The sequence below is a fragment of the Hippoglossus stenolepis genome, chromosome 3 (genome assembly GCF_022539355.2).
Source record: "Hippoglossus stenolepis isolate QCI-W04-F060 chromosome 3, HSTE1.2, whole genome shotgun sequence".
Taxonomy (NCBI): Eukaryota; Metazoa; Chordata; class Actinopteri; order Pleuronectiformes; family Pleuronectidae; genus Hippoglossus; species Hippoglossus stenolepis.
The window spans coordinates 16,295,329-16,323,296 of record NC_061485.1 but is presented as its reverse complement, the minus strand read 5'-3'; the positions used below and the strand labels follow the sequence as shown (position 1 = coordinate 16,323,296).

Here is a 27,968-nt window from a genome sequence, read left to right as displayed (position 1 = left end):
ATAAGTTACTGAAACAACTATGATTTAAAAACGTTAAAAGTTAAAACTGTGTTAAAACTTGTTAATAAACAAAGAGATGTAAATGTGAGTTTTCACTTGAAGAAAGCCTCCAAATTTTTATCCCCAAGAAATAATCAATTTAGAATGACTTTAATTTTCCTGAGACCTTTATTAATTGATTCATTTAAGTAATTGACCTCCTTAAAGGGGATTGTATTCATCAATAATGACAAATGCAATATTTTGACAAAGAGCTTCTGTTATGCTTCAATGAAAGACCTGCAAGTTGATGAGCTGTTTACTTATGTGCATATTTTATGGAGAAGATATGGGCTTTTATTTCCTAAATATTATGTCTGTGGAAATAATAAGTGATGTTTTAATCTGTATTTAATCTCATGCTGTATTTCGGGTTCAGTGTTCAGCTTTTAAATGTGAAAGTAAGAGACCTGAAGAAATATGAAATTTAAAAAATCCACCCATATTTTTTATTTCATGAAAAGATATAAATATAAACTTGAGGCAGCCCAGTCCCTGTATTCATAAAGTTTTTACTTCCTTTTGTATCTGTGTGTAGTTTTATCAGACTGTTAAATTTGGTTTTAAATTGATGTTTGTTATTTGTCTCAAAAAATGTTTGTACACTCTCTGATATCAGGTGACCAAGAAGATCAAATCGGTGCAGATGTTTCGGAAGCCAGTGTCGGGGGCAATGCAGGGGGATCGTGTGGGCGTGTGTGTGACACAGTTTGACCCTAAACTGTTGGAGCGGGGTGTGGTGTGCACCCAAGGGTCCCTGCACACATTCTATGCAGCTGTCATCTCTGTCAGGAAGATAGGCTACTTCAAGGGTTCTCTTGCCACCCGTGCCAAGTTCCACATCACCATGGGTCACGAGACAGTCATGGCGAAGGTTACCTTTTTTGGCCTGCCACCTGTAGTTGCCTCCGAGTCCCCAGCCGAAACTAAAGCACCTCCATCACTGCCCTGCTCTCTTGAAACTCCTTTCACCTGTGACAGGCAGTACCTCTACCAGGATGAGTATGTCACAGGTCAGGGAGAGTCGAGTTCAGGACCTGACCCAGAGCAATGGGCCTTGTTAGAGTTTGAGCGGCCTGTCACATGTCCTTCCCTCTGCCTTGTGATTGGCTCCAAGCTGGACAGAGACATCAATGCCAATGCATGTCGGTTAGCCTTCCAAGGCCGTCTGTTACAGGGGTTTGAAGATAAAAGCTATGCAGAGACTGCCCTGCCTCATCTGCACATCTACAAGACCAAACACAAGGAGGGACAGGTGGAGAGGGTAAGTGGATACTCTGTGGTTTGATATTTAAAATGTTCTGTTTCATGATTATCAACCTCTCCTCTCACCCTTGATTGTTGTTCTTGCCCCTCTGCCCTCTCTATCACCTTGTTCTTCTTCTGTCTCTGGTTCTTTGGATGTTTCTCATTGCTGGTGGCACTGGAGCGTGCCTGTCAGACAGAGCCCCTATTGTATATTCATAAACAGACACGTACACACAAACAAGCATGTATATGCAGCCCTGATGAGCAGCGTTTGAGGTAGGCTGCGTACGCATGCCTTAGCATGTGTTGAGACACTGAGGTGTGTGTGGGTGGCCGCCTGACGCCAGTAGCCCTGTCTAGCTGTCAGTGGCTGGCGCTGTTTGGACACACCTGAGTGGCACAGGAATACCCACATGACTGTGAGTTAACCTGACTCTGTCTCTCTCTCTCTGGCTCAGCATCTTTCCCTCTCTACCTCCACTCCTCTCTTTCACCTACATGCCATCTTGATTTTAGTTTTTGTGTTATTGCTGTTATGTTCTGCCCTAAATCCTGAAGTCCAGTTCAAACCAATATCTCACGTTCTCTTATTGACTTCAACATCAGAACTCATCTGTATGCAGTATGGATTTTAGGTTGTGTGTGCCCGGAAGATGTTATGACTCATGTCCTTTGGCATGCTACAGTTAAACTGTGTGCACCCTCGTACAGGGTTAGATTCAGGTTAGGGGTCAAGAGTGTGAACTAGTTTCCTGCTGTTAACACCTCAGGCTGTTGACAGCTCCAGTCGCTGCCTCAGGAGTAAAAGAGTGCGTGCGAGAGAACTGATCATGGTCATGTGACATTGCATTTGTCGTCTTCCAGAAAAAGGCAGTTATGTTTCAAGACTTAAGAATTCTCTTGCGTAAAAGAACACATTACTGGCATTGCTGAGATATGACAGCCTCATCCAGTCACAATTCATACGGTCTATTGGATGTGTATAGCAACTGTAATTTTTGTCTTTATCAGAGCATCAGTCACGCTTGAGGGAAGTCAGGGTCAAACGTTCAAGAATGAATGAGGGAAAGGACGAAGACAGTGTAAGGGCTGGCGGTGGGGGGGTGAGCAGGAGACAGAGCGGTGCCCTCCTCTTATCATATTAGTGGCAGGTTAGATCGACTTAGTGATGGATGATAAGCAAGAAATACAAACAAACATGGCGTAAAATGTGCAGGAGGATGAAGGAGAGCGTGCGCGACAGCTAGACGGAGATTCTTAAATAACGTGGCCGACGACGAACAGTGTGGCGCAGGACAGATGATCAACTCTTTTCCCTCATCCAGCCAAGATAGCAGAGTGAAATCATGGCAACCCACAACACATAGACATCGCAGGAAGGATCCAGCCGATCAAATTAAAAGACATCCTGATGTGGTCACACTCAACTAGAATGACACTCAGTGGTGTGTATTCTTCCACCAAGGCAAAGCAGTCCTCTTTTGTTTGGATAACCACCAAAATTGCCCACACTCATGAATATCAGCTCCCTAAATATACCTAAATATTTTTTTTTTCATCAAGATCCATGAATGATTGCGTGAAATTATCGGAATACTTGTGCAGAATACTCATTAGATCATAGACTCTGAAATACAACACATTTTGTTTACAGCGTCCAAAAATCCTTAATCAGAAATGTAACGGGCTCTTTCTTGGCCTTTATCATATCCTTCCACCAAGTTTTGTGGTACTCTGTTCTGTAGTTTTTGTGAAATCCTGCTGACAAACAAAACAAACCAACCAACAAACAAATGGACAGGGGGGAAATATAACCTCTGTCACATCTGTAGTTTTTATTGTGTATGTTATTAAGTCCCTTGCTCATAAGCCTCTTTCCCACTCTCTTGTGCTCAGGTGAGTGATGACTACACTGTGATTGGCCGCAACCTGTTCAAGAAGGAGACCAACCTCCAGCTCTTTGTGGGGTTGAAGGTCACACTGTCGACGGGCGAGAGCGGCGTTATCGAGGGTGGGTTTGGACAGAGCGGGAAGTTCAAGATTCGGATACAAGGTAAGGAGTCCCAGGTGCATCTCAACAGTAGACACTGACCGTAGCTTGACACTGGAAGGTGTAGAGAAGTATCCCTCTTCATCAGCACACATCCAGAACACAGAATACGTCTCCTTGTCTTTCGGGGTTCTACAGACAGTTTTCAGGATGTGGTAATCCTGAGCCACATTCCCAGGATTCCGCTGGGGATTGCCCGTGTTCCGGGGGAAGTCTGTTCTCTGTTTATTTTACCTTCTGTTGCTCCAAACCCACGGCTCCACACCGGGAGGGAATGAGAAAACAAAAACATTTAGAAAGAGAACCTCACCTACATCCTCTTCACTGCCTCACACTTGCACACTCAAACTCGCACACTGAGCAGTGCTCCCCATTGATTATTTTGACTGTGGGCAGTTGCCATTTAAAAAAAATTCCTGCCACATTTTCATAATGAACCAAATTGTTTTTACACTTCCCATAATAACACAAGAGCTCTCTAATTTGGTGTGCAACACTATTTTCAGCACTATTTGCTGTGATGCTCACCACGTGTCTGTGCAACTATGAGCTACAGCATTCTCGCTATGGTCCATAGTGTTTCTACTGTCCATGCAGACAGTCAGACCTCCTAGTTTCAGCTGCAGTTCTTCATCTCACATGAAAACTTGGATTTCTCCCAGTGCTACTGATGGCTAATCTGCAGCGTTGTATGACGTTGGATCTGTTGTCATTTGTGTTTGTGAGACTGAAAGAGAGAATGGGGCAAGTAGGGGCTGAGTGAATCATTACAATGCACATAGCTCTATAGTGAAATAATATTTTACTCATTGTAAATTGTAAATAAATTGAAAACAAGTACGTTGTTGTCAATGTTGATATTGGCGGGGGCTGCCACAAATTCATCAATTTATTTGAAACACTGAATAGCAACAAATACTGACATTTACAAGGCTGTAGTTGGTGAGTAGTCAGTATTTTGATTACAAAAGAAGAGTACACAATGAATTGATCATCAAAATATTTACAACTGACTAATTAATTAGTCTAATGTGAATCTATTGTGATGTTTTACCAATTCCCAACATATACTGTATGTCTCACTGTATGTGCCATCATATAAGTAACTATTCACAGCTTTTGTGATAGTGACTGATGTTAAAAAACTCTGCAACACAGCAGCCAGTCACTGTGTTTTTCCATCTTTTTGTGGGCGCAGGAGGCAACAAGATTATCATTACTACAAAGTCTTATCTGGTCTAAGCACTGAAAACTCTAAAGTGGTCTGAAACCTGGTGTTATAATTCGCCACCCAACATAAAAACCCTCCAACTACTGAACCAATTTTTTTTGGCCCTGGTTTTAGTTTGGTGAAAATTTTCCACCTTGTCTGATAAGGAGGCCACCAGTCAACTCCCTAATGCTTCATGTGCACTTATCTTGATTTTTAGACCTCAGTGATAGTCCCGTCCCATTAGGTCTGTGCAGGGTTTTTATTGTATTGTAGATGTTTTCATGTTTTCAGAGTCAAATACCAACAAATGTATTTGAAGAAAAACATGAGAAAAGTGCTGCTTGCATGCGAACACAAAACATTGAAGTTCGGGTGTATGAATGTGCTTTGTGGTGGTAAATGGACGTTTTTCAGCTGATCGCAGATAACACAAGGAGATTTCTGGCTGCGCTGCAACCATAACAACCCTCACATTGGCATAAAGATAACGAGAATAATGCTGGCGCCGTTGTACGTGAGGTCAGACAGGCAGCATGTAAAGCAGTGAGCGCAGAACATTTCTTACCTTCCGCGTGTGAAAGCCAGACAGTATTTCATCCTTGAAAACATGCACATACAAAAGAGGGGCAGATATGACGGCACAGAAGAATTTATAGTGCATGCATGAAGTGCACTGAACAGAAACTCAGCTTTCACAGGAAGCAGCTCAGTACGACTGAGAATGAAGTTTGAGCAGATAGAGGAGACACGATGTTGGCTTGCACGTGTCAGGATGAACCAGAAGAAGCCACGAAGCATAAGACAGCGACTCGACAAGCAACTGAGATATTTTGATCAGTTACATCAGGAGGATGAAGACATCAGTTGATCTCGAGGTCAGAGCACCAAACAGGCTCCAGCACTAATACTGTACACATAACGGGGAAGAAAAGATCTCTATCATGCATCAGATACACCCACACTGAGATGATTAAGTGCTGCACACAGTGTAGGACAGCATACACTTTACTCTGGATTTATTACATAAAGGGATCTATTTATATAATGTTTTTCTTTTTATTTTAGATGTTTAACCCTTTTGTTTGAACCGTCTGTTTATCCTTTCCTCAGAGGGTCTTCACCCGGAAACCAAGCAGCTGTTATCCTCCACCTCTAAGAAGAAAGGAAAAGGTGGAAGCAAAAGTAGTCCAGGAAATGAAGAGGAGTCCAAAGCAGATTCTCAGCCTGTTGGCATCCACTTACATTTTAAACGTTATATCTTTGATCCCCACAAAAAGATGGTGCAGTCCTGATTTCTATTGCGAACACTTGGGCCTGACTCGGTGTCACAGTGCTGGAGACGGAGAGAAAGAGACGGCCTCAGAGGTCACGTAGAGGTGAGGGGGATACTGGCCTCGATACCAGGGCTGCGTAACTTTCTTCAATTAGCCTGTTTTCTGCAGTTGGCGACAGTCTGCTGAAATGCAATGATTGTGGAATGCTGAATGCATTTGAAACAGTGGTTGTTTTTATCTTCCTTTATGGAGATGGACTTAATCCAGTTTGCTTCCATCACAAGGGTGGAAGCTTCTGTACCTGATGCTTTTGATTTGTATCACAAAATCACTTTTCTTTTCCTCTTTGTTGAACGAGTCTGAATCGATTCCTTTCATTAGCAGCAAACTTTTTTTTCCCCTGGATGTTTCCAGTTTAGCTGAGTCCTAATTGGCCTAAACACATTTTCTGGCATCATAGCTTCATTTAAATCTATATCCTCAGTGCCTGCGTCACTCCAGATCATGTCCTGTTTCAGGTTTGGATATATTGGCCACTGCTCTGTGATTTCAGAATGTTTCCATATTTCAATGTTTTTTTCTTCTCACTTTATTTTCTTTTATCGTATTTTGTAGAGCTGCATTTTAGCCCTGAATAGCAATTACATCAGCAGTTGCTTGAGTTGAATTGAATCCTAATCATTGACAAATAAACACAGATCTATCCTGAACCTCCAGTTCTGACTGTTCTCTGTTTGACAATTGGTCATGTCCTTAGGAATCACAAATTATGTACTAGTTTTTTTACGGCAACAGTTAGTTGAGTGATCAGTTAATTGATTAACAGAGAATTAAACATTTTGATCATCACTTAACTGTAATTAAACAATTAACAAACATTGTCTTATTTAAGTTCCTCAAATGTAAAGATGACCTCAGCTGTACAAAACAGTGGTGGACATTTTAACTCTCTAAAGATGTTGCACAGAACAAAATATGCATTTTATTTCATAACTGATAAATAAATATATAATTAGTTGCTTACAACATTTTATCTGATGATCTGTGCCTGATGCGAATAAGAGCAGAACATGCTGCTGCAGATATTTATTGAAAGAGACCTTGCAAACATATATTACAATTACTATACATACTGACCCTAACTGCAGGTTTCTCTGGTTGTTTTGCTCTGCTGACAATTATTGTCAGTATAATGGACATATTTTAACATATAATTTCCTTTTGCTTTGCTCAAAACCTATTCGATAAATATACGATCCCAGCAGTTACTAATATCCATAAGAAGTGTACCTTCTGCTGTAGGTAGAAACTTATCACGGATCAACTGGCAGAGTACCACTGACTCCCAGGGTTCCGCAGACCCTCATTAGAAAACAACTGCTTTAGGGTTTAAGTTACAGAAATTGTATTTTTAAATACATTTTAAATGACACCCAGTAGAGTGCATACCTTCCCCTTAAGTTCAATCAAGCACCAAATTGCACACACTCATAGATATCAGTTCCTTAAATATACCTGATTTGTTTTTCTCATCAAGATCAAGAGCCCTCACAAAATGCCCTGGCACACAATGTCAAGAGAGTGATGAAAAATTCCTGGATTTGCTCCCTCATCCGGATCTGTCCCAAAATGAAATGGGTTATTTTTCCTTCCACCAAGTTTTGTGGAAATTTGCTCGATAGTTTTTTGCTTAAGCTGCTGACAGTCAATGAACCAACAAACAAATGGATAGGGGTGAAAACATAACCCCCTATTAGCTAAGGGTATTAATGGCATTGATAAATATAATGCTTTATAGTAATTGAGCTCTGCACAGGGTTTGTCAGTGGGCCTCTGTGCGGATGCGTGTCCGTCCTGTCACAGACGTGTGGTGGGGCGGTGCAGTGAGAGTGCAGGATACTCGGTATGTAGCAGATGATGTCAGCAAACTGTCCCTGTGAACAGCGACTATCTCAGCAGGAATCTGTGGAAATTGGACAGAGAGAGGGAGGGAGGAGCAGCAGGAGCAAGAGGGGACACTGGAGGGATTGTTCCTCTGAGTGACAGTCCTTTTAGTCTTATCTCCTCTCGTTCCTCTTATAGAAAACCAGACAAGAAAAAAATCTCTGTCGCTTTTTACTCCTGAGTCTCTCCAGTTTCTCTTTCTCGCTCCACCCCCTCTTTCATTCCCCATCCATTCTAGTTTTTATTGAAAACCTTTTTCTCGTTACTGCGCGAATGTCTCCTAATTAGACAATAATGGAAATCATCTTTTAGAGTTCTCAATATTTCCCATAATGTTATAATTACACAGGCAGGTCATGATGAGGCCCAGATTTGTTTCATCGCTGAGATGGATGTGAGAGGTTTTTTGAAAGTATAAAGACCAAGTTTCTTATTTTCAAATTTTAGAGATAATCTACATTTTCATACATATAATTTTGTAATTAGTTATGTATATTTTCAAATAAAATATATATATGAAAAAAATAGAAACCATATAAACTAATATATAACTAAACTTAAGCTAAAATCCATTGTTTTCTTTCAGCTTTCTAAACCATTTTAAAAAATACAATGCATTATGTCTCAATATAATTGCAAAATGCTGAATCATTTTTATTTCTTCTTAGAAGATTTTTTTCCCATCCTCCTTGTCTTGATAAAGATCGTGTCACGTTCCACTAATACAGACACGGGAGTGTGGCTGCAGCACGTTTCCCCTACTATGTTTTAACATGCATGCTAATCCTGTTGTGTGTGCGTGCGTGCATGCGTGCGTGCATACGTGCATAGAGTCCCCTCTGAGCTTAGGTGAGGAGGTTTGGATGGACTTAATAATCCGCTTTTAGGGCCGTAGCTGATTGTGGCAAGAAGAGGAGACAGGGAGGCTATGTGACTGCAGCTGGGAGTGTGTTCTCACCTCAGCTTATCACACACACACACACACACACACACACACACACACATAAATCATTATCATCATCATCGTCATCATCATCTGTCTACAACCAGGTCTAATACCGGACATGGGAAAGCAGTCACACCAACTTGTCTTCCCAAGACATTTTGATATTATGCAGTATTTTTCGGCCTGGCGCTCATATTCCAGTTCCACATATGACTCCCTCATACATATTTCTCCTTTTAAATCTCTCATCATGGTGATTTCCCTTCAATACCACTCTTTCTATTTTTTGCTGATGGCCTCCGGGTCAGCCGAGAGTCGCGGGTCAGCGTCTCAGCTCCTGAATGTTTATAGATGGGAAACAGTGGCTGATGAGCAGAGATAACAGGACAACACAGAGGGAAGAGAATACGGCGGCTGGATTATTGACAAGGCGAAAAGAGGAGGGAGAGAGAGCGGAGTTTAAAATGTGGCTCAAAGCAGAAGAGATTGAAAAGACTAATTAGCAGCCATTTGACTGATAAATGGCTGCAACATTAATTAACTGTTTAACCAGTGGGGAGGTGGTTAGGCTGCTAACGTGCTGAAATATATTCATAGCTCGCTCCAGACTATTTCTAATGGTTTGACAATGTATTTATATTTTTCAAAATTATGAAGCTGCTTTTTTCAGGTGTTGCTTCAACCTGTCCTGCGATCACAGTAGTTACAGTATCACCCTGACAGAGGTTATGTTTATTACTGATTGTTTGATGACAGAAGTCGTATGTGGCCACCAGACAGCTCCACAGCACTAATGAGCACAGGCACAGATACCATCACCCTCCCTCCCCCCTCCATCCTCTCAAACCTTGCCTACAAATATAATTAGTCATGATTAAAATGGGCATTGTTTAATTAATACAACCGAAGCTGCTTTCATTAAACGTGTCCATTTCCGAGGCAGCTTCACCCCCCCCCATCCCCCTCCATCCCCCATCAGCTGCGGACGTCTTTTGCAGTTGTTTTGTTTTTGTCTCGAAACCTTTGTAAATGATTTATGCCTGCTTTTATAAATGTATGGTTACAAACACTTTCACTGCTCCTACAACAGCTTGAGTTTTGGTATCATCATAACGCAAACACATTAAGGTACAAGTAATTTTGATATGAAAGGACAAAATGTCCTCTTTTCAGAGCAATATCATAAACTATTTTAAATACCTCTGCCAAGAAGGTTATGTTTTTGTCTGTGTTTGTTTGTTGTTAATTTGTCTGGTAGTTTGCAGGATTGTGCATGAGTACTCGTACCTCTAAACTGTTTTGCGTTACCTGTTTTTTGTGTGCAAGTGTTTTTTAGAATATATGAGATCAATTTAACATAAAAGAAGACAGTATATTCTCAGTTTTTATGTTGCAGCAATAAGCCACAGCATTCAAACCATCTGTCTAATATTGTGTAGACATGGACTCCACAAGACCTCTGAACATGTCCTGTGTTATCAGGCACAAGACATTAGTATCAGATCTTTTTAAGTCCTGTAAGTTGCGACGTGGGGGCCTCGGTGGATCAAACTCTTTTTCCAGCACATCCCACTGAAGCTCGATCAGATTGAGATCTTGGGAAGTTGGGGTCCAAGTCAACACCTTGAACTCTTTTCCATGTTCCTAAAACCATTCCTGAACAATCTTTGCTGTGTGGCAGCGGCACACAACGGCTGAAAGAGACTTCTGCCGTCACACTGATCGATATATATTGCTTGTAAGTACAAAATTATATCAAAAACAAGGAGACCAGACAGTATCCTTTTGACCTTGGACCACTCAGGGTCCAAGGTCTCTGTTGCAGTTAGTGGTAAATTTGTTATGTTAATGTGTTATTACATCACCAAGGAGGTTAGGCCTCTATCTGTTTGTTTGTTTGATAGTATTATTACACACAAACTAGTACTGGACAGATTTCCACAAACTTGTTGGAAGGATGGAGCATGGGCCAGGATCCAGGAATTTCAGGGGTGTTTTTTTAGATTCCAACTAAATTTCCAGACAGATGAATCTTGAAGAAAAAAATGATGCACATTTTAAGGACTGATATTTATGGTTTGGTGCCGGTTGATTCAATATATAGGGACTCTACTCAGCGGCATCTTTACTATTATGTTTTAAATTCCACATTGACTTCCCTGTTAACATTTCCCAATTAATCCATATAGACCTTGAGTATATTTCTGTAAAGATAAGTCATTTTTATTGAAGTACTGTTCAGTCTTGGTGACTTTTTTTTTTTACTGCCACAGCTAAAAACTCATCAATACTGAACCCAATTTCTTTGTTTGCAAATAAAACAGGATCATGAGCTGATCCATCTGAAACATTTTGCACGGGTTAAGCAGTACTTCCTAATGAAAGACAAGCTTTTAAGATCACCATTGTTCTCCCATCACCACTGCGTTGTTTGCATATCTATTCCTGTCTAATTTACACAGTCAAAAAAAACATGCAAATTAGGGCTGGCACCTCAACAAGGCAACCTATTGATATACTGTTTCCATACCCTGACACTCTGTTTTTACTGCCGCTGTCATCCTCTCGTCTCTCCTGCCTCGTCACCTCAGGATGAAGGGACGTTATTGAAAGGCTGACGGCAGAAGAATAACAGTCGATCTTTAAAGCTGAGCTCAGCAGAGTCCAAGTCGTCCGGGGTCAGAGGTCACCTGCAGCGTCACCTTGAAATATGTCAGCCAGTAGTCTGTGCACCTGCCCGTGTCATGTTGTCTCTCATTCACCTTACATACAGAGGAGAGGGGGGCTGAGGTGCACATCAACACATCTGGACTGCAGTTAAAACACAAGTAAATAGAGGGAAAAAAGAAAAATACTTCAGCAAAGAAAGAAACCATGTGTTTGAATTAGACTGCAACTATTATGATATGTTCTCTTATTCACTAAAATGAAATGTTTAAAATGAAATGTTTTTATTTTAGTTCTGCGAGGGCCTCAGATACTGTTTTTCTTTTTTCTATTCAGACGACTTTATTTATTGATGGTTATCTGGACATAAAGAGCATTTAAACAAATAAGGTAAACGTTTTTCAGAAACGATTACCAACCTTAACTAACTTTAAGTACATTTGTTTTTTAAATGATAAGGGATGCTTATCTGAGTGTTTGTGACGTTATGTATTTTCATATAAAAGGACATTTGCTGGTTCACGGTTCAAGATCAGGAGGAAAGATGGTAAATAAGCAAAAAAAAGACACGTCCATGACAGCATATTGCATGGTGTACTGGACCTGTTGACATAATTAACATAAATATAAATGATTGTTTTTTAAATATAAATGTTATATTATACATATATATCACTTATCGTCTGAGGGTGCCAGGGGGGGTGGAACCAGGGCACCTCTCTCTCCTAATCAGGATTTTTGTCAAGCAAACTTTCATTATATATCGTGCCACCACTGTTGCCATCGGCAAAACTGTTTTTAAACCATAGTTTTTTGGTTTGAGCTCTTGTGTAGGCACAGAAATGTCCCCATTGATTATGTTGAAACAACACAGTAATGAATTTGAAGGAAAGGCCTGAAGCGGTTCCCTTTTGAGCATTGTGTTACTGCTGAGGAGACTTAAAGCTTCAGGGAGGAGGGATAAAAGCTGGTGGTCCGGTTCATCAGCTAACGTTGCGCCCAGTGGGGTCACGTGATGTGTGGGGTCATGTGAAAACCCACTTCCACTCTGCATAACCTCGTGAAAGATGTCAAAAACATGTCATCTATTCTTGGGACGACATGCTTGTTATACCATCTCATGAAATGTCTAAAAGGGGGGGCCTTGGGGAGTCCGTTTGACCCGCTGAGACCTAGAGGTAGATGTGATGTTTATTGTATTAGTCACCAAACATGATGGGACTAAACAAAGAGACCAGTCCTAACTCACTCCTTATGTGTCACACAGTCGGAAAGTCGTTCGATTTTTTTAATCCACATGAGCCTAAAAATGATTAAGAGCTGTGTAACAGTAACATGTCTTAGAGTCTGAAATGTGAATCATCTCAGTGTCTTTATTTTTTTTATATCATATTTATATATTTATTTTTATATTTTATGTCTTTGTATGACTTTAAATAAACAAGTATCAATCAAATGCTGTAAAATATATTATAAATAGAAATTCTTAAAAAGTAATATTCTTGCACTGAAAATGTCACTACAGGTACACAAGTAGTATGAACAAAAGTTACTGAAAAGTATTGAAATTAAAAGTACTCTTTATTAACTATACTATTATATACTTTTCATTAGGTTATTGTTACTGATGCATAAAAGTATAATTTTGTTGTTGAAGCTGGTGAAGGTGTAGTCAAGTTTTCTGCTCTACTTATTTGTTTATAATTTAAAGTATTACAGTATTTTTTGTTCAAGTTGTTTTTATGCACAGTTTCCATTTTTAAAGAAGTTTCAGTCAAGCAAATGGGAAGTAAAAGTATTATGTCCCACAGAAATGTTTTTGAGTAGAATGATCAAGTAGCATAACATTTAAATACTCAAATTTAGAACAAAAAAAAGTATAATCTACTATATAAGTACAGTATTTGAGTTTTCTACCACTGTTGTTGTTGGTGCAAATAAATCTTAAAATCAAAAATTTTGGTAAAACACGTCCTGCCAAACCTTTAGACAGTTCTTTACTCAGCAGCGCAGGAGGGTGTGAACGAGGTGAGATTGAACCCAAAAAGTAAATTTTGAGCTGTAAATAACAAACAAAAAGACACTTAAATGTAAAATGACCTCCTCGAGTTTATTTATTTATTCATCTTTAATAATCTCCATTAGGTGAAACATGCGTCATTGATGGACAAGTCATCTGACAACATGTATCCCTGGAGTCTGAACTGCTATTATTGTAGGCTGTTATTGTTAAGACTGTGAATAGGTTTCTTTAAATGTCTTCGACTGCTACTGCAGTTCCATGTAGAGGATTTTTGGTACGAAAGAAAAAACCAAAAGCACATTAAGAAACTCATAATCTTAGTTTGAGAAAACCACTAACGGTTCTTGAACTTTCAGTGAAAACTGTTTACAGATTTAATAATCCGCTAACGCAGCATTTCAAACCCTCAAAAGCCTCTAAATAACTTACTTTTTTAAGTAAACGAGAGGTTATCAGATTAAAGGGATATTTATTGTGCCCTGAGGTCGACTCTGTGTGTTCTGTAATGGGTCAGTGTGTATACAGAGTTAATCCTGGACTGACAGGCGGGGACAATGGCGTTCTGACGGGCCACGGAGCTGTGTGCCTGTGGGGGGGAGGGACCCAAACATGGCTCTGGTTCTGTCTGGGACACGTCTGAAAAGCCCAGCACTGTCAGACTGGCCCAAACACTGGCTGATGGGGCTTTTAGAAGAGCAGAGTGAGTGACGGAGGTTTAGAGGAGATCTGACACTGCAGCCTGTGGTGCTGCTGTTTATGTATGTATGCTGGCCCTCCAAAAACTGTGTTTATGAAAACAGTGGCGCGATGCCCATCAGATAGGAACTGCAGGGCTGGGACAGGGACAGGTCCTCTGAGGGAACTGAAGGGAGAAGGAAAAGAGACAAAGGCGGAGAGAAATGGACGGAAACACAAAAAATGAACACATGAAAATTTGGTGGTGGTGGTGGTGGTGGTGGGGGGGGGGTTCATTTGATGCAAACTCGGTCTGAAATAACCAAATCAGTTTTTGCAAATGTCTCTTGAACTTTTTATTCTCTTCACTTTGTTTCGTCCTCTCTCTTTCCAAATGTTTGAGCTGAACTCCAGCAGAAAGTACTTTGCCTCTGCCTCTAATCCCCTCCTGCCTTTAATTTGATTTCTTCCCTGTCTTACCCCTTTGGTTGTCTTCCTCCTTAATTAGCTCATATCCCTCTGGTTTGCCAGATTGAGGGTGAAGACATGCACACGGCACAGCCCCAAATCAAATACATACAGAGCCCTCGCAACCACTAACAACACACACACACACACACACACACACACACACACACACACACACACACACACACACACACACACACACACTTTCCAACTTCCTCTGCTTCTTTCAAGGAGCTTTAACTGTTATTGTCGTTTGCCACTGGCTGCTGCAATAATCTTTTGTTTGCTGTTTAAAGTGACATATGCAGTTCATGTTATATCTTCATTTTGTTTATTACAATATTTAAAACTGACAGTTATTTAATTTTGTACCAACCATATGGATTCATCATGTAAACGCAAACAAAACATAATTTATACTTCACTGCTGTTGAAGCTTCCATGTTTGTGGGCTGTGTTTTTTTTCCGCGGTGGTCCGCTCACGCTCTTTTGTTCAACGTTTTTTTCACATGTTCCAGATCGCTGTAACGTTATCACAGAAAAGTGGAGGGAAAACTACTTCTCAAAGTTCACATTTCAAATAATTTTTAATTGTTTTGTGCAGCTTTCATTTATTTTTCTAATAATCCCCCGAGGCAGCTGGAAGACTGTTTACTGTCTTTGATTCGCAGTCCTGTAGCTTTCACTCCAAGCGTTAATTAACCTTCAAATGGAGAAATTATAGCAAGCACACAAGGATATGTGGTGCACGTCTGACAACCACACACACACACACACACACACACACACACACACACACACACACACACACACACACACACACACACACAAATACACAGACTCCCAACAATGGAGCAGAGTTTTTTTTCTGCTTTTCATCTGAGATCTACTTCTTGCGTCTCTCTCGCTCTCTTACACACACACACACACACCAGACTTAGAACATGCAAGTCGACATTTATTCTCTCTTTCTCCTGCTCGTTCCTTTTGTGCACCAAAGTCTAACTCAATCTCGGCCCTCAGATTCTTTGAACTTCTGTCGGCGCAGAAATAACATTACAGGTTCAAAGACAACAGATATCTGTTTTCTGCTAAGAACCAGTTAATCTCCCTGCCTTTCACGGCGCTCGTCTCTCTCTCTCTCTCTCCTCAGCTCTTTTTCGTCCTATATGTCATCTTTGTGGTTTTTTTGTTCACTTCGCACATAGCTGGTAAGACATTCTATTATTTTGATATAGGCTCTCATTAGCTCTTCGGTTTAATTAAAGGAGCTCATTCATATGAAAATGGGCCGGCTGATAGTGATTTTCCTCCTTAGCAACAATCGCTAACCTTGCACGGCAACTCTTAATTAGAAACCAGCTTGACTGACGTATACACACATGCATGCATAAGCATTATGTGAAACAATATTATACCTTTAGCTTGTGTAACACCAGTAACAGTAAAGAATCGCCTGCAGTTAAAATAATTTAAAATAAAATGTTCAATTTATGTAAAGCTTTATTGCTTTCATTAACATGTTTTCATTGACAATATTATAGTATCGGTTATATCTTCTCTGTCGTCTCCCCCCCTCTTCATTTGTTTTCCGCTCTTGCCTCATGTTGTCAAAGGTCTGATAGATTATTTCATGTGGTGTTTACTGTCCCGAGAAGATTCCCATCAGCCCTTTCTCTCCTGCTGTTTTTGTTCTGTCCCTTGCTTCTCTTTTTCACGGCTTCATCGCTGCATAGTAATCATCAGGTGTGTGTACATAAGATCATTGGAGGCACAGAGCGGCAAAGAGACAACAGAGGAGCGGAGACCAGTGGAGGGTGACCCAGTGAATGGCAGATGCAGTGACTGATAACGCAAAACATAAAAATCCCCTTTTCCTCTTTCTCCATGTGATGTCACATCTGTATTTAGGAGCATTAAATTACCAGTTCATTATATTATAACTCCATAGGACGTATCAGTGCTCCTCAGTCGTGTCGATTCATGGGCTTATATACACAAATACTATTGATGCAAAAGGCACTGATGCAATTCTCAGTAACAGCAATCGTATTTATGATACATCATTACACACAAACACGTCCTTTGTTATTTATGATTTATACAAGTGGTTGATTTTGGAAATAGCACATTGACTAAAGATTCTCAACCCAAGGTCCCCTTACAAGGTTTTTCATGAGATTTAAGCTGCACCTTGTGGCCTTCGAGGATCGTTTAATACAGAGAGTAACGAAGAACTATCTAGAAAAAGATAATTATTAAAGTAAGACAAAAGTAAGATCTAAGCTGATCAATGGGCTAAAGCAATATATCAATCAATTTTAGCTTATTGTATATTTAATGTTATTGGTATGTATAACTTGAGGAAATAACTGGTGGTAAATTGACCAATTCAAACTCTCAACTATGAGTATCAGTAACTGTTTAAAAAATACAGTATTTGTTTAGGCTGTAACAACAAAGACTTGTTTCGTTTATAGATACAATTGATAAATGAATGGGAAAAACTGCAGCATTCATTTTTTCTGCATCTCTTTGAAATGAGATGACACAGATATACAGTGATTAGTTGTTTTATCAAGTGTAATCAGCTGTTTTACTAAATATGTCAACATGCAAAGACGCATTTATTTGTTTACAAAAGTCTCACCTTTCATTCTTTATTGGTTCATTATTTGTTGTTATTGGTAATTTATCTGACGGAAATTACAGATTAAATTTGGAGTCCGAAAATACAACTTTTACTTTTACTAATGCACCATCTCTTATTCCCTCTCTGCAAGTTTTCTATGTTTCAACACATGCATTGTTTATAATCTCACAGTTAATTTTCCACTGACACACATACAAATAAACACATGAGCAGACAAACAGAAAACTAATCATGAATTCAGTCTGTTTGGGTCAGAGGTTTCACCTGCCCTGCCACCAGCATGTCTGACTGTCCGTCTGCTCTCTGGAGTGGACGACCAAACTGAGAAATCTGATTAGACATACTGCTGGCTCTTATTCCTGCACACAGAGTGGGTGGATGGGAAGATTTAATGCAGGGATGGGGGTTGAGGGGTTGAGGGGTTGTCTCTTTACTGATGTCAGGCCCAAGGCTTAAGGGTAGTGTCCCACGGAAATGAGCCATTAAAATTGAAGATTTATTTATTTTTCTCCTTTTCCTTTTCCGTCTCTGCATTTGGCATGGGGGCGAAGAAGTCAGGCAGACTGTTTGGGAAATGGGGGGGACAGGACGGACAGCCCCTGTGTGTGTGTGTGTGTGTGTTAGATTTCATAAATGGAAATGCTGCTTCGATTATTATGACTGCATTATTTAATCAGCGATATCTGGACAGGGGTTATGTGTCTTGAATGCTTCCGATTTGCCCAGACAGTAGTACAAGCGTGTAACTGGATCTCTTCTTGTCCCTGGCCTCCTCTTTTCTGCTCCAGTTTTGTCTATAAAATATGTTCCAAACATACAAGTACAAGCTGGTGTCAAGCAAATAAAGGAAGATAGCACGGAGGTGAGGGATGTGGTTGAAGTTACGGATGACGCATTGCTTTATCATTGGCGTGCTGAGCAGAACTTTGATTTGATCTGCGATCCAGACAGTGAGGAGGAGAGTTATCGCACTGCAATAATGAGGGGTGATGAAAAGAGAAGGCAACAGAGAAACTCTGAAACAAACTCAGACCACAACAAGCAAATCCACCAGGTCACACAGCAAAAATAAATCTAAAGAAAGTAAATTTTTTTGTTATAATTCATAACTTGCAACCGTAACTTGATTGATGATTGTATATTTAGACCGCATAATTAAGTCAAATTGCTCTCAGTAGAGTTCATACCTCCACCAAGGCCCAGCAGTCCCCTTATGAAGCCACATTTAAACTCACGAGATCTGGATTTTTATTTGGATCTGTACCAAATTACACAAACTCATAAATATTAGTCCCCTAAATATGTCTGCATATATATTTTTTCATCAAATACATGAATTATTCCGCAGAAATCATTGAAAATCTCTCCACGTTAAGGGAAGAGGGAAAATATTCCTGGATTTGCCCCCTGACTGTCGAATTAAATTGTGTAAATTAAATATAATTAAAAAAAATGATGACAGTCAACATTAAGCAGAAAGTGATAGAAGAGAGAATGGGGAGTTCACCAAAACCTCCATATCTGGATCTGATCCATGAACAAACGTTCATGATGAGTGACTCTTGTGCAACATTTATGTATCTGAAAACACAACAGACATGCTTTTTGTTACTGTGTGAGTTTTCTGTAAACACCCGCACTGAAACCGAAGCTTGTCCCTCATCCTCCATTTTGGAGATTACACGTCACCACAATTATATTTAACCCTGCTGTGTTGAATGTTTTCATTTTGCAGTGTGTGTTTTTGAAGCATCACGTTAATACCTGGTCGTTGTCTGTCTGAACCATCCACTGCTTTAGTTTCTGTGTTAATCTTCATCATCACAGTGTTTGTTTGAATGTGCGGTTGATTTGAAGCCTCAGTGAACAGATTTCATCATTTCATATGGAAAGGATTAGCTGATTGAAAGCACATCTTGGTTCACTTATCTTTTATCTTCCCTTTGTTAATCATTTTCTTTCCTCTTCATCCTAATGAACCAAAACTGTTTTCAAACACGAATGTGGTTCCTCTATTCCTCTCATCTTCCTCCTCTTCTCAGTGGAGTCGTTTCTCAGCTCACCCTCCTCCTCTTCTCTTGTTTTTCCTCACATTTAGTAACTCTTTATTTAAATCTTAAATATCAGGTGACAAATTATAGCTCTTGACTATTTGCTGGATTCATTTTGACTTTAGCAATCTGAAGGTAACACCTAAGGCCCAATCTCATTTCACCCCTTCTCCCTACCCCTTAGCCCTTCCCCTCCGTTTTGCCCGTTCGAGAGTAGGAGTAGTGTGACCCCATCCTTGTTGGGATGGAGGGGTAGGGCCAAGTGTTCGAGTTATTCAGCCCTCGAAACTGAGATTTTTCAGGCCCACACTTCAAACCGGGGGCTCTGAGAATTTCCCAGAATGCCTTGCGAATCACCGGCAAGATGGTAGAGAGACCCACAAATTTGTTATTTTCTCCATTAATAAGGATTTAAAAATTATGATAATAATTGTAATATCTTAGTTTCATATCGTTTTACATGATTTCATGTCGCACCCCTCGAAGTGCTGTCCCAATTCTTAGGGGGAAGATTTCAACCACTAACCCTTGTATCTCCGATTAAGGGGGCAAGATAACCCTCGAAAACAAGGGATAGGGAGAAGGGGTGAAATGGGATTGTGCCTAAGAGTCTTTACACACTGATCCAGCTAACAAATAGAAGTAATGACATGGTGGAGCAGTGGTTAGCGCTGTCGCCCTAGAATCCTGTTTTTGTTTGTATCCTGGTTTGGCCAGGGTCTCTCTGTGTGGAGTTTGTATGTTCTCCCTGTGTCTATGTGGGTTTTCTCCGGAATCTCCCACAGTCCAAAGACATGCAGATTGGAGTTGGGTTAAATGATGATTACAAGTTGACTGTATGTGTGAATGTGAGTGTGAATGGTTGTTTGTCTCTGTAGGTGTGTGTGCCCCACCTTTCGCCCAATGTCAGCAGGATTGGCTCCAGCACCTGCGACTCTTATTGGATTAGCTGTATCCATAATAGATGGATGCTCGGATGACAAATATAATTATGTATTGTTTGATACCAGACGCTGCCAGTTGTTTATGTTTATTAGTAATTTTGGAAGTTACTTGTCTAAAGGGAGAAAACTACTATTAAATACATATCTTTACCTGAAGTTTACCTCTGTTCAAATCCATTGTCATCTTTGTAGGCATGGCTCTCCTTCCAGGAACTCACCCAATCTCTGCTTTTTAAAATCCAGTTTGTGTTGTGATATGCATATAGTGCAAGCTTCCAGTTGCTGCTGATGTTTTTTGGTATAAAACATGGATTTGGATTATCACATACTGTCAGATCTCCACCCGTGACTCACAAATCTCCTTGTACTGAGTCAATCAGTGTGTTGTTTAGTGTATTTACTCATACGCTTGATGCTCCTTACTGACTGTCAATATTTATGTGTGGTTTTACAGATTTATAGATTTTCTTTTTATAGATTTCAGCGATTGTTTGTCTCGAACTTTATAGGCAACACATCTTAAATATCAGGTGACAAATTATAGTTCTTGACTATTTGCTGGATTCATTTTGACTTTAGCAATCGGAAGGTAACACCTAAGGTTCAATCCCATTTCACCCCTTCTCCCTACCCCTTAGCCCTTTTTAAGAAACAATCTTATTTAGAATCTTTATCCACCCACTACTTATTTCTTACCCCTTAATCTATCTTACCCCTTACATCCCTCTTGTTTAGTCTTGGAATGTGTTAGTGATGTCGTCAGCTAACACTCAGTTCACTCCCCTTTTGCTCCCCCTGTTCCTTTAGCGCGGACGGCCCCACCACCGAGAGAGTTGTGTTTCTTCTTTATAAATATGAATGAAACACGGCAGTTTGGCTGTGTGCAATTTTAACAATTAGAATATGATTAAAGAAATTGAAGCAATTCCACTACTTGTGAAAATAACTGCAGGCGAGGTATGAATCAACGTGAGCTTAAATGACTGTACACATTATAAGTAAGTGTGCTCATAATTGCTAAAACAGGAGGAACGGACACATGTAGACATTTACAATCAGGTTTTCCTGCTTTGATCCGCTGGTCCAGGCCTCCAGGCTTTGAAAACATTTCAGTATCTCACTCTCTGCTCAGGCCATATGGTTAGTTTAGGTGTAATATTGAGGCTTAATGACATAACTCCCACCTGGAGAAGCAGGCTTTGAACAGCCTTTATTAAGCCTGCTGCAGAGATAAGGCAGCCATTAGCCTGGCTTGATCATTTCATGGCTACTGCAACAATAAGAGTGACAGCCCTTTAACGCTCACTGTGCCCAGTGAGACGCACTGCTCTTTCTTTTTTTAGGCATGTCTGGAGGGATGTGGTGGAGGGTATTGTGTGTGGGTCAGAGGCCGTTTTAAATAAGCAATAAGTGTTAAATCTGCCTGACATCTTCAGTATCCATTACTGCAAAGAGCATGCTGGGGAGGAGACAGAGATGAAAAAGCGGCAGTGAAACTGGTAGACGGAGGAGATGAGATCAATAGAAGCAGAATGGAGGATTGATTCAGGCTCTTAGATCTTTCAGATTAGTGGCTCGATTGGAGACAAATATGGAGCCTTATTCATGTGACCTTAGCAGTGACAGCCTGAACTAAGTGGTCAAAGAGTAATTACATTCAAACCCCAATATCCCACTGATGCTGTAGATTTGGGGATGACTGGTGCTCTGGATTTTCTCAAATCTTACATGACAAAAAAATGTTTGAATGGCCCACTTTTTGACAGGACTGGTTCACTCCCCCACTAATGTTGCCCGGCACTGCAGATTTAACTCCGTGGCCAAGTTTGTCCTTTCATTAGTCAGGGAGATGACGTGCTGCAAACATCCATTTTACTTTACTGACCTCTTAGATGGTACTGTGGTGTTACCCTGTGGAGAACTTGGAGGTGTTTGATGCTACAGTTTTGAAAAGTGGAGCCTTTATGTGGTTTTGATGTTCCTGTATAAAAATAGGCCTCAAGCAAATGCACCATGTGTGCGAGTGTGTTGTCTGTTGGCGCTTGGTTGTGATCAGAACTGGTCTGACTGGTGGACTCACTTACCTCAAATAGACCTCAACAATAGATTCATATTAGGGGTTTGTAATGTGCCAAATTAGATGATGAGCAATGCAACTCTGTATTGCACAAGCATTATTTTAGACAAAGGTCTTACTGCATGTTTTTTCTGAATTGAACCAAAATTTGAATTCTCCTCATTTCTTGTTTCAGAAGCGATCAATTATATTGGACATGTTTCCTGTAGTTTTTAACATCTAAGCTTCAAGCCCCTGTGTGGGTTTCTCTGATGGCAGCAGGTGACTGACATCCAAGGGCGACTGTTGAAAGGAGACACACTGTCGTCCTCTGTCATTATATTCACTGGAGCACGTCATAGCCTTGTGAAATCAGCGATACTTGATTTGTTTTTATCCACTCCACTTAGTGTTGGCATTCAGGATGACCCATCATACCCTTCAGTTTCAAGTAGATGTTGGAAACTACTTCTGTTAGCATCTTGGACTGTGTATAAAGATGGACTGCATGACTGCTCCCCAAAAGTGAAACCAAAATGTCTTGATCACCCCTTGGTGTCTGCAGTGTTGGTCATAAATCCCAACTCCTCTATGTTAGTGGATGGGACATGGACCAAACTAAAAAGTCAAAGTAAGCGTCAACTGCTTCACTGATGAGTCATTGTGAAAAGTTAACTTCATGTGTATTCACTTGAACAACAGTTAAATGTACATGTGTGGAAATCCTGCAACCATACTGTGTTATACATACACAACGAAGTCACGTTTCACAAATCTCCCAAAACTCATGCCAGGTTAGGCAACAAATGAGGTTCAAAACAGTTCTGCTGTTTATGTCATTTAAGTTCTTGTCAAGCTGATGTATGTTCAAGTGTAAATTTTTCCAATAAGTTTGCTTTAAATTAATTATTTGATATAAAATGGGGTGAAACGACAGCTTATACTGACTCAAGCACACGTATCAGCTGGGCCACGATACAGTGGCTCCTCTTCTCCCATTGCCACTGGGATAGTCCTACTGTGAAGTCCCTGCTTGATCAGTGTTGACAAAACATTCAACAAGAAAATACAGTTCATATTACCAAGCATACATTAAACATTAACATAAACATTAACCTATAGCTCAATATTTTATATATTTATGTGGACTACGGTGCAGTCTTTGTGTTGAATGCTGTCTGGCTGCTGGTTTTGTACAGTTGTAGCTCGTGTCTTGTGTAATTAATGTAGCTGCGGCTTGTTTATGATTGGCAGGTGAAGCCTCTGTTGCCCACACTGATACGACTGTGAGAGATACGACAATAAACAACACTTACAGCTAGAATTAGCACGAGGAACCCCTGTACACACAATGCTTGTGCGCGGATGGCCATTTTAAATTAGATGAATAAATTTGGAAGCTTAATTATTTTTGGTGCTTTGAGCTATTAGTCTCCTCTATGGAGAAGTGAGGGGTGGGGTGAGAGAAAAGGATATATGATCCCCAGAAGACAAATGCAGATGTTGTTGCTGAAAATCTCTCTTTTCTTTCACTTCACTTCTCTCCTTCACTACCTGACAGGCATAACTTTATTTCGCTCTCCCATCGTTAGATAACAAACAAAACAAACTCAATTAACCTTATTTCACCCTCTTAATTCTCTCTTTCCAGAAGACTCCATCCAGCTCACGCAGATATGTAGAACTTTCTCAGACTCTGGTTTTCTAATGTTAATAGTGTCACTTAAATGGTAACTAAGCAGTCATAACAGTGTTTGGAGTCATTATTAACCAAAGTCTGACAGTTTCTCCACTTTCAGCCCCACACATGGTGTTTTTGGCCGAGTGTAATTCAATCAATTCACACCAACTCTCTCCTCCTCCCCTCTTTTCCTGCTGAACTTGCCAGGTCATGTTCTGTGGCTCATGTGTTTGATTGAGGCCTCCCTCTTGTGTCTGGGAGAGAGGGGAGGTGGACTCCACAGGGAGAGACGGCCCCGTTGCATCGGGACTGAACTTCCCTGTGCTAGGAAACAATTACAACCCCCCTCCTCCTCCTCATCCTCCTCATCCTCCTCTTACTCCTTCATCTCTCCACCACCATTCTTTTCTCTCTCTCTCTCTCTCTCTCTCTCTCTCTCTCTCTCTCTCTCTCTCTCTCTCCCTCCCTCTCTGGCTTTAACACTCTGTCTCTTCCATCCCAGTCCTGGGGCACTATATACCCCTTTATTTATTTATGTATCAGGAGACGGAAATGGATTCCCACCCAGGGAAGAGGGGTGAGAGGGAGGTGAATTGTGAATGTGTGTACATGGATGTGTGTGTTTGTGTGTGTGCACAGGCAGGAATACTGTATATACAGTATGTATTGTGATGTATGAGGTGAGATGCTTTATTTCAAAGCATCCTGTACAATTTTTTGAACAGTAGTAGCACTACATCCCTTTTTTGTTTATATCAAGCTTGTGCATAAAGACATACATGGACCATTTGATACACTGTCCTGTCAAAACATTAAAAAAACATAGTAACATGCAAACAAAGGCAGCAAAGAATAATAATATACACAGATAAAAATATCTAATATGCAAGGGGGATTTAAAAAAAAATAATTTGAGGAACGATCTTGCCATGATGGACTCTAAGTTTTTGGGGTGACAATAACTGAAACTAAACATAACTTTTAAAAAAAAGCTTTTTTATTTTATCTTTGCGCTGCATTAGACACACAAGTTTTTTTCTTTTTTCATATCAAAATTTATATAACTCTTCTTTGTTGTGCATTTTGCAACTTAAAGAGTGGAAAAATTATAGGGGACTCTGCCGTGGCAGTAGAGTGGACTTTTTAGTTTGGGATTTTTGTTTCGTTTCTCATTTTGATTTAATTTCAAATCTGCTTTTGCACCATCTAGTTTTCAAAGATCTCAGTTTGGGATTTTAAAGCAACCCAGATGCTTCTCCTCATGCTACAAAGTTTTCCTTCGACAGGGGTGACTTACTGTGCAGTACACGCCTGCATGAAAAACCTCTGCCAAAAGTCTCAGCCACAAAAAATGCAGAAAAAAAATCAACTAAAATGGAAAAGACAAAAAAACACACCCTGAAAAGTGAAGCGGGCTTACCATTAGATGAGAAGTTCTGATTGTGTCGTGCACTTCCCAGCTCCTTCCTGTACTTGACCTTCACCTGACCTGCGGGAAGGAGTCAAAGTCCTCTGCTCAGCCGCTTTGGGCTCGAGGTGGAGGAGGACGGGGTGAGCTGAGGTTCAGAGTGCCAGCTTTGTGTTGGCCCGAGAGTACGCGTTATCGCCTCCATCACCACTACACGCTGTTGTAATTGCAGCCTGTGATCTCTTTCTGGCCGAGCTTTCATTTTCCTCAGAGGAGAGTTTTGAAGGTCTTTCAAGTGTTCTCCTCCACCCTGTTGTCGCCCTTCAGTCCATTCTCTTCAGATACACTGTACTTAGCAAGAAAGAAAGAAAGAAAGATTACTGAACATTGCCATGTGTGTGTTTGAATTACATGTATTGTAAACTTCACACACAACAGGTAACCAGCCTATTATACCCGTACTTGTCATTTCTATTTTTCAGTAGACTGACAAAGTTTTAACAGAGATGGATTTCGCGGTGTGGGGTATTTGAGATACTTTGAATATATTAAACATTTTCCAAAGAAAACATGCTTTTCTGTCAGTTTGCTCCAGCATCAGGCAGTGGAATAGAAAATGTATAAGAAACTGCATTTGGCAAAGTCATGGTATAAGTGTGAGGATTTTGTTGTTGCTGCTTTTCCAAAAACATACAACAATGGTCACAAACTTTGATGATCTGTATTTAAAATCTGAATATCAATATTCTCTCTTCAGATTTACATCTGTTTGATGTTAAGGCCATCAGGACTTTGCACGGTAGGACCTTTAATCAGATTTAAAGATGAAAGACAACTAGTTTGATAAGTTTGGGATAACACAGTTCAAGTGATTCTTTTCACAACAACTTTTTATGTGTTCTGCAAGACTGAATATTAAGAAAACTTTTGAAAGACAATTAAATCCCAAACCTGTGGGAATTATAATAGTTTCCAAATGATGTGTCTTGGCATGTTTTAATGTTCAGAAAATATTTAAACAGTTTACCAGACCAACACGGATTTTCAAAAGAACATTTATATTCTAAATAAAACAACTTTGATAAATATTTATAATGGCAGATATGACTCTAGGCCATAGATGTACCTTACTGGCAAAGTACACAAGATATCACGTACAGAAAAAGCACCGAACTGGAGAGAAAACAACTGTTGCACTCGTGCGTACTTACATCTTGTAATTCATAGTAATAAAGAATAATAAAAACTCATCTGGATAAATTTGAATATACAGACCTCAGTTATTATGTACCGTGTGTGTATGCTACACGTGTGTGTGGTCAAGTTATTACTCATGTTGTGGGGCCCTATATCTGCTTAGGTTAACACAGTCAAATTATTTTCTGTATTGGGACGAAAAGCACCTCATAATGCAAATCATTACTTTAAGGCGAGGATGTTTTAAAAGTTAGTTATGGTTAAGGTTAGGTTTACAGTTAATGTAAGTCAACGTAATCTCCTCATGTCATGGAGACAAGACTGTGTATGTGTGTGTGCATTTGTGAGCGTGTGTATTTTGCATGTGGTTTGCGTGGCTCTGAGACCTGCAGGGCCCGGTCTGCTTCTCTTATCTCTTTGTACTGCTCTGATTGGCCTTTATCAGCCCTCTGAGCTCTGATTGGCTTTTATCTCTAACCCAGGATGCGATTGGGAAGTCATAACGCCTAACTGCAATATCCCATAAATAGCCCGATAATGCACTGACACCAGAGTTCAGCTCCAACGCACTCATAATACTCAACATTATATTCTGACCCTCATCCTGTTGGCACCAGATCCTCCCCCTCTCCATACAATTGCAGTCCCACCATGTTTTTCATGTATAACTTCAACAATAACATGTGGACACTGCAGTTTATAAATATGGCTTTTTATTATGAAAATACCTGCGTTGTCTTTGGTCTCTTTACTTCAAACTGTTAGATTCAATAGATTTTTCTCTTCTGAAAACATTTTTGAGTCAGTTTTTTGAGTCCGATGTTGTTTAGTGTCCCATAAATTTAAAAACATTGTTTCTACTTTATCAACATTTCCTCCTTTTTGTCTTGAAGATATTCCTATACTGAGCTGTGTACCTCTAGGGGGTAGTAGTAATTAAGATTGGTTAGTCTGTGTGTGTGTGTGTGTGTGTGTGTGTGTGTGTGTGTGTGTGTGTGTGTGTGTGTGTGTGTGTGTGTGTCTGTGTCTGTGGGTGTGTGTGTGTGCTGCAGTAACGACACAGATTTACTGTATATGGTCTTGCTTTGTTGTATAGCAGCAGAGTTGAGCCTGAACCGTGTGACGAATTATTTAAAATACGCAGGAGGTTTTCCACAGTGGAAAATTTCCATTGCCCTGAACTCGACTGTTCTCTCCCTCTGTAACCGGCTCAGACCTTTAGTTTAATGGTGTATATCAAACACATCCAGATCTCAATTATCATTCTTAATGAGGGAACGACTCTAGAGGAATCCCCTTTCCATCTGCAACCTTCAAAGGTCCTTAAAAGAACATCTGAGGCTCTTTATCGGACAAAGTTTCTTCTTCATTTGAATAATTCTCTAAATCGGCCGGGGGGGAGATGAGAGTGGAGAGTGAGGTCCTAAAGTC

General features: G+C 40.2%; 1 protein-coding gene across 5 annotated transcripts in view; it reads left to right on the top strand.

Annotated features, from left to right (window-relative positions):
* Positions 1-27,968, top strand: part of eefsec (eukaryotic elongation factor, selenocysteine-tRNA-specific) — a 46,431-nt gene that overhangs the window by 4,885 nt on the left and 13,578 nt on the right. For 2 of the 5 annotated variants that reach the window (XM_035151958.2, XM_035151962.2), the window contains exons 5-7: positions 659-1,303; positions 3,184-3,340; positions 5,661-6,534. In XM_035151958.2, the coding sequence (XP_035007849.1) occupies positions 659-1,303; positions 3,184-3,340; positions 5,661-5,842 (984 nt within the window). In that variant the 3' untranslated portion in view covers positions 5,843-6,534. The other 3 variants (XM_035151960.2, XM_035151959.2, XM_035151961.2) reach the window with 3 other exon arrangements.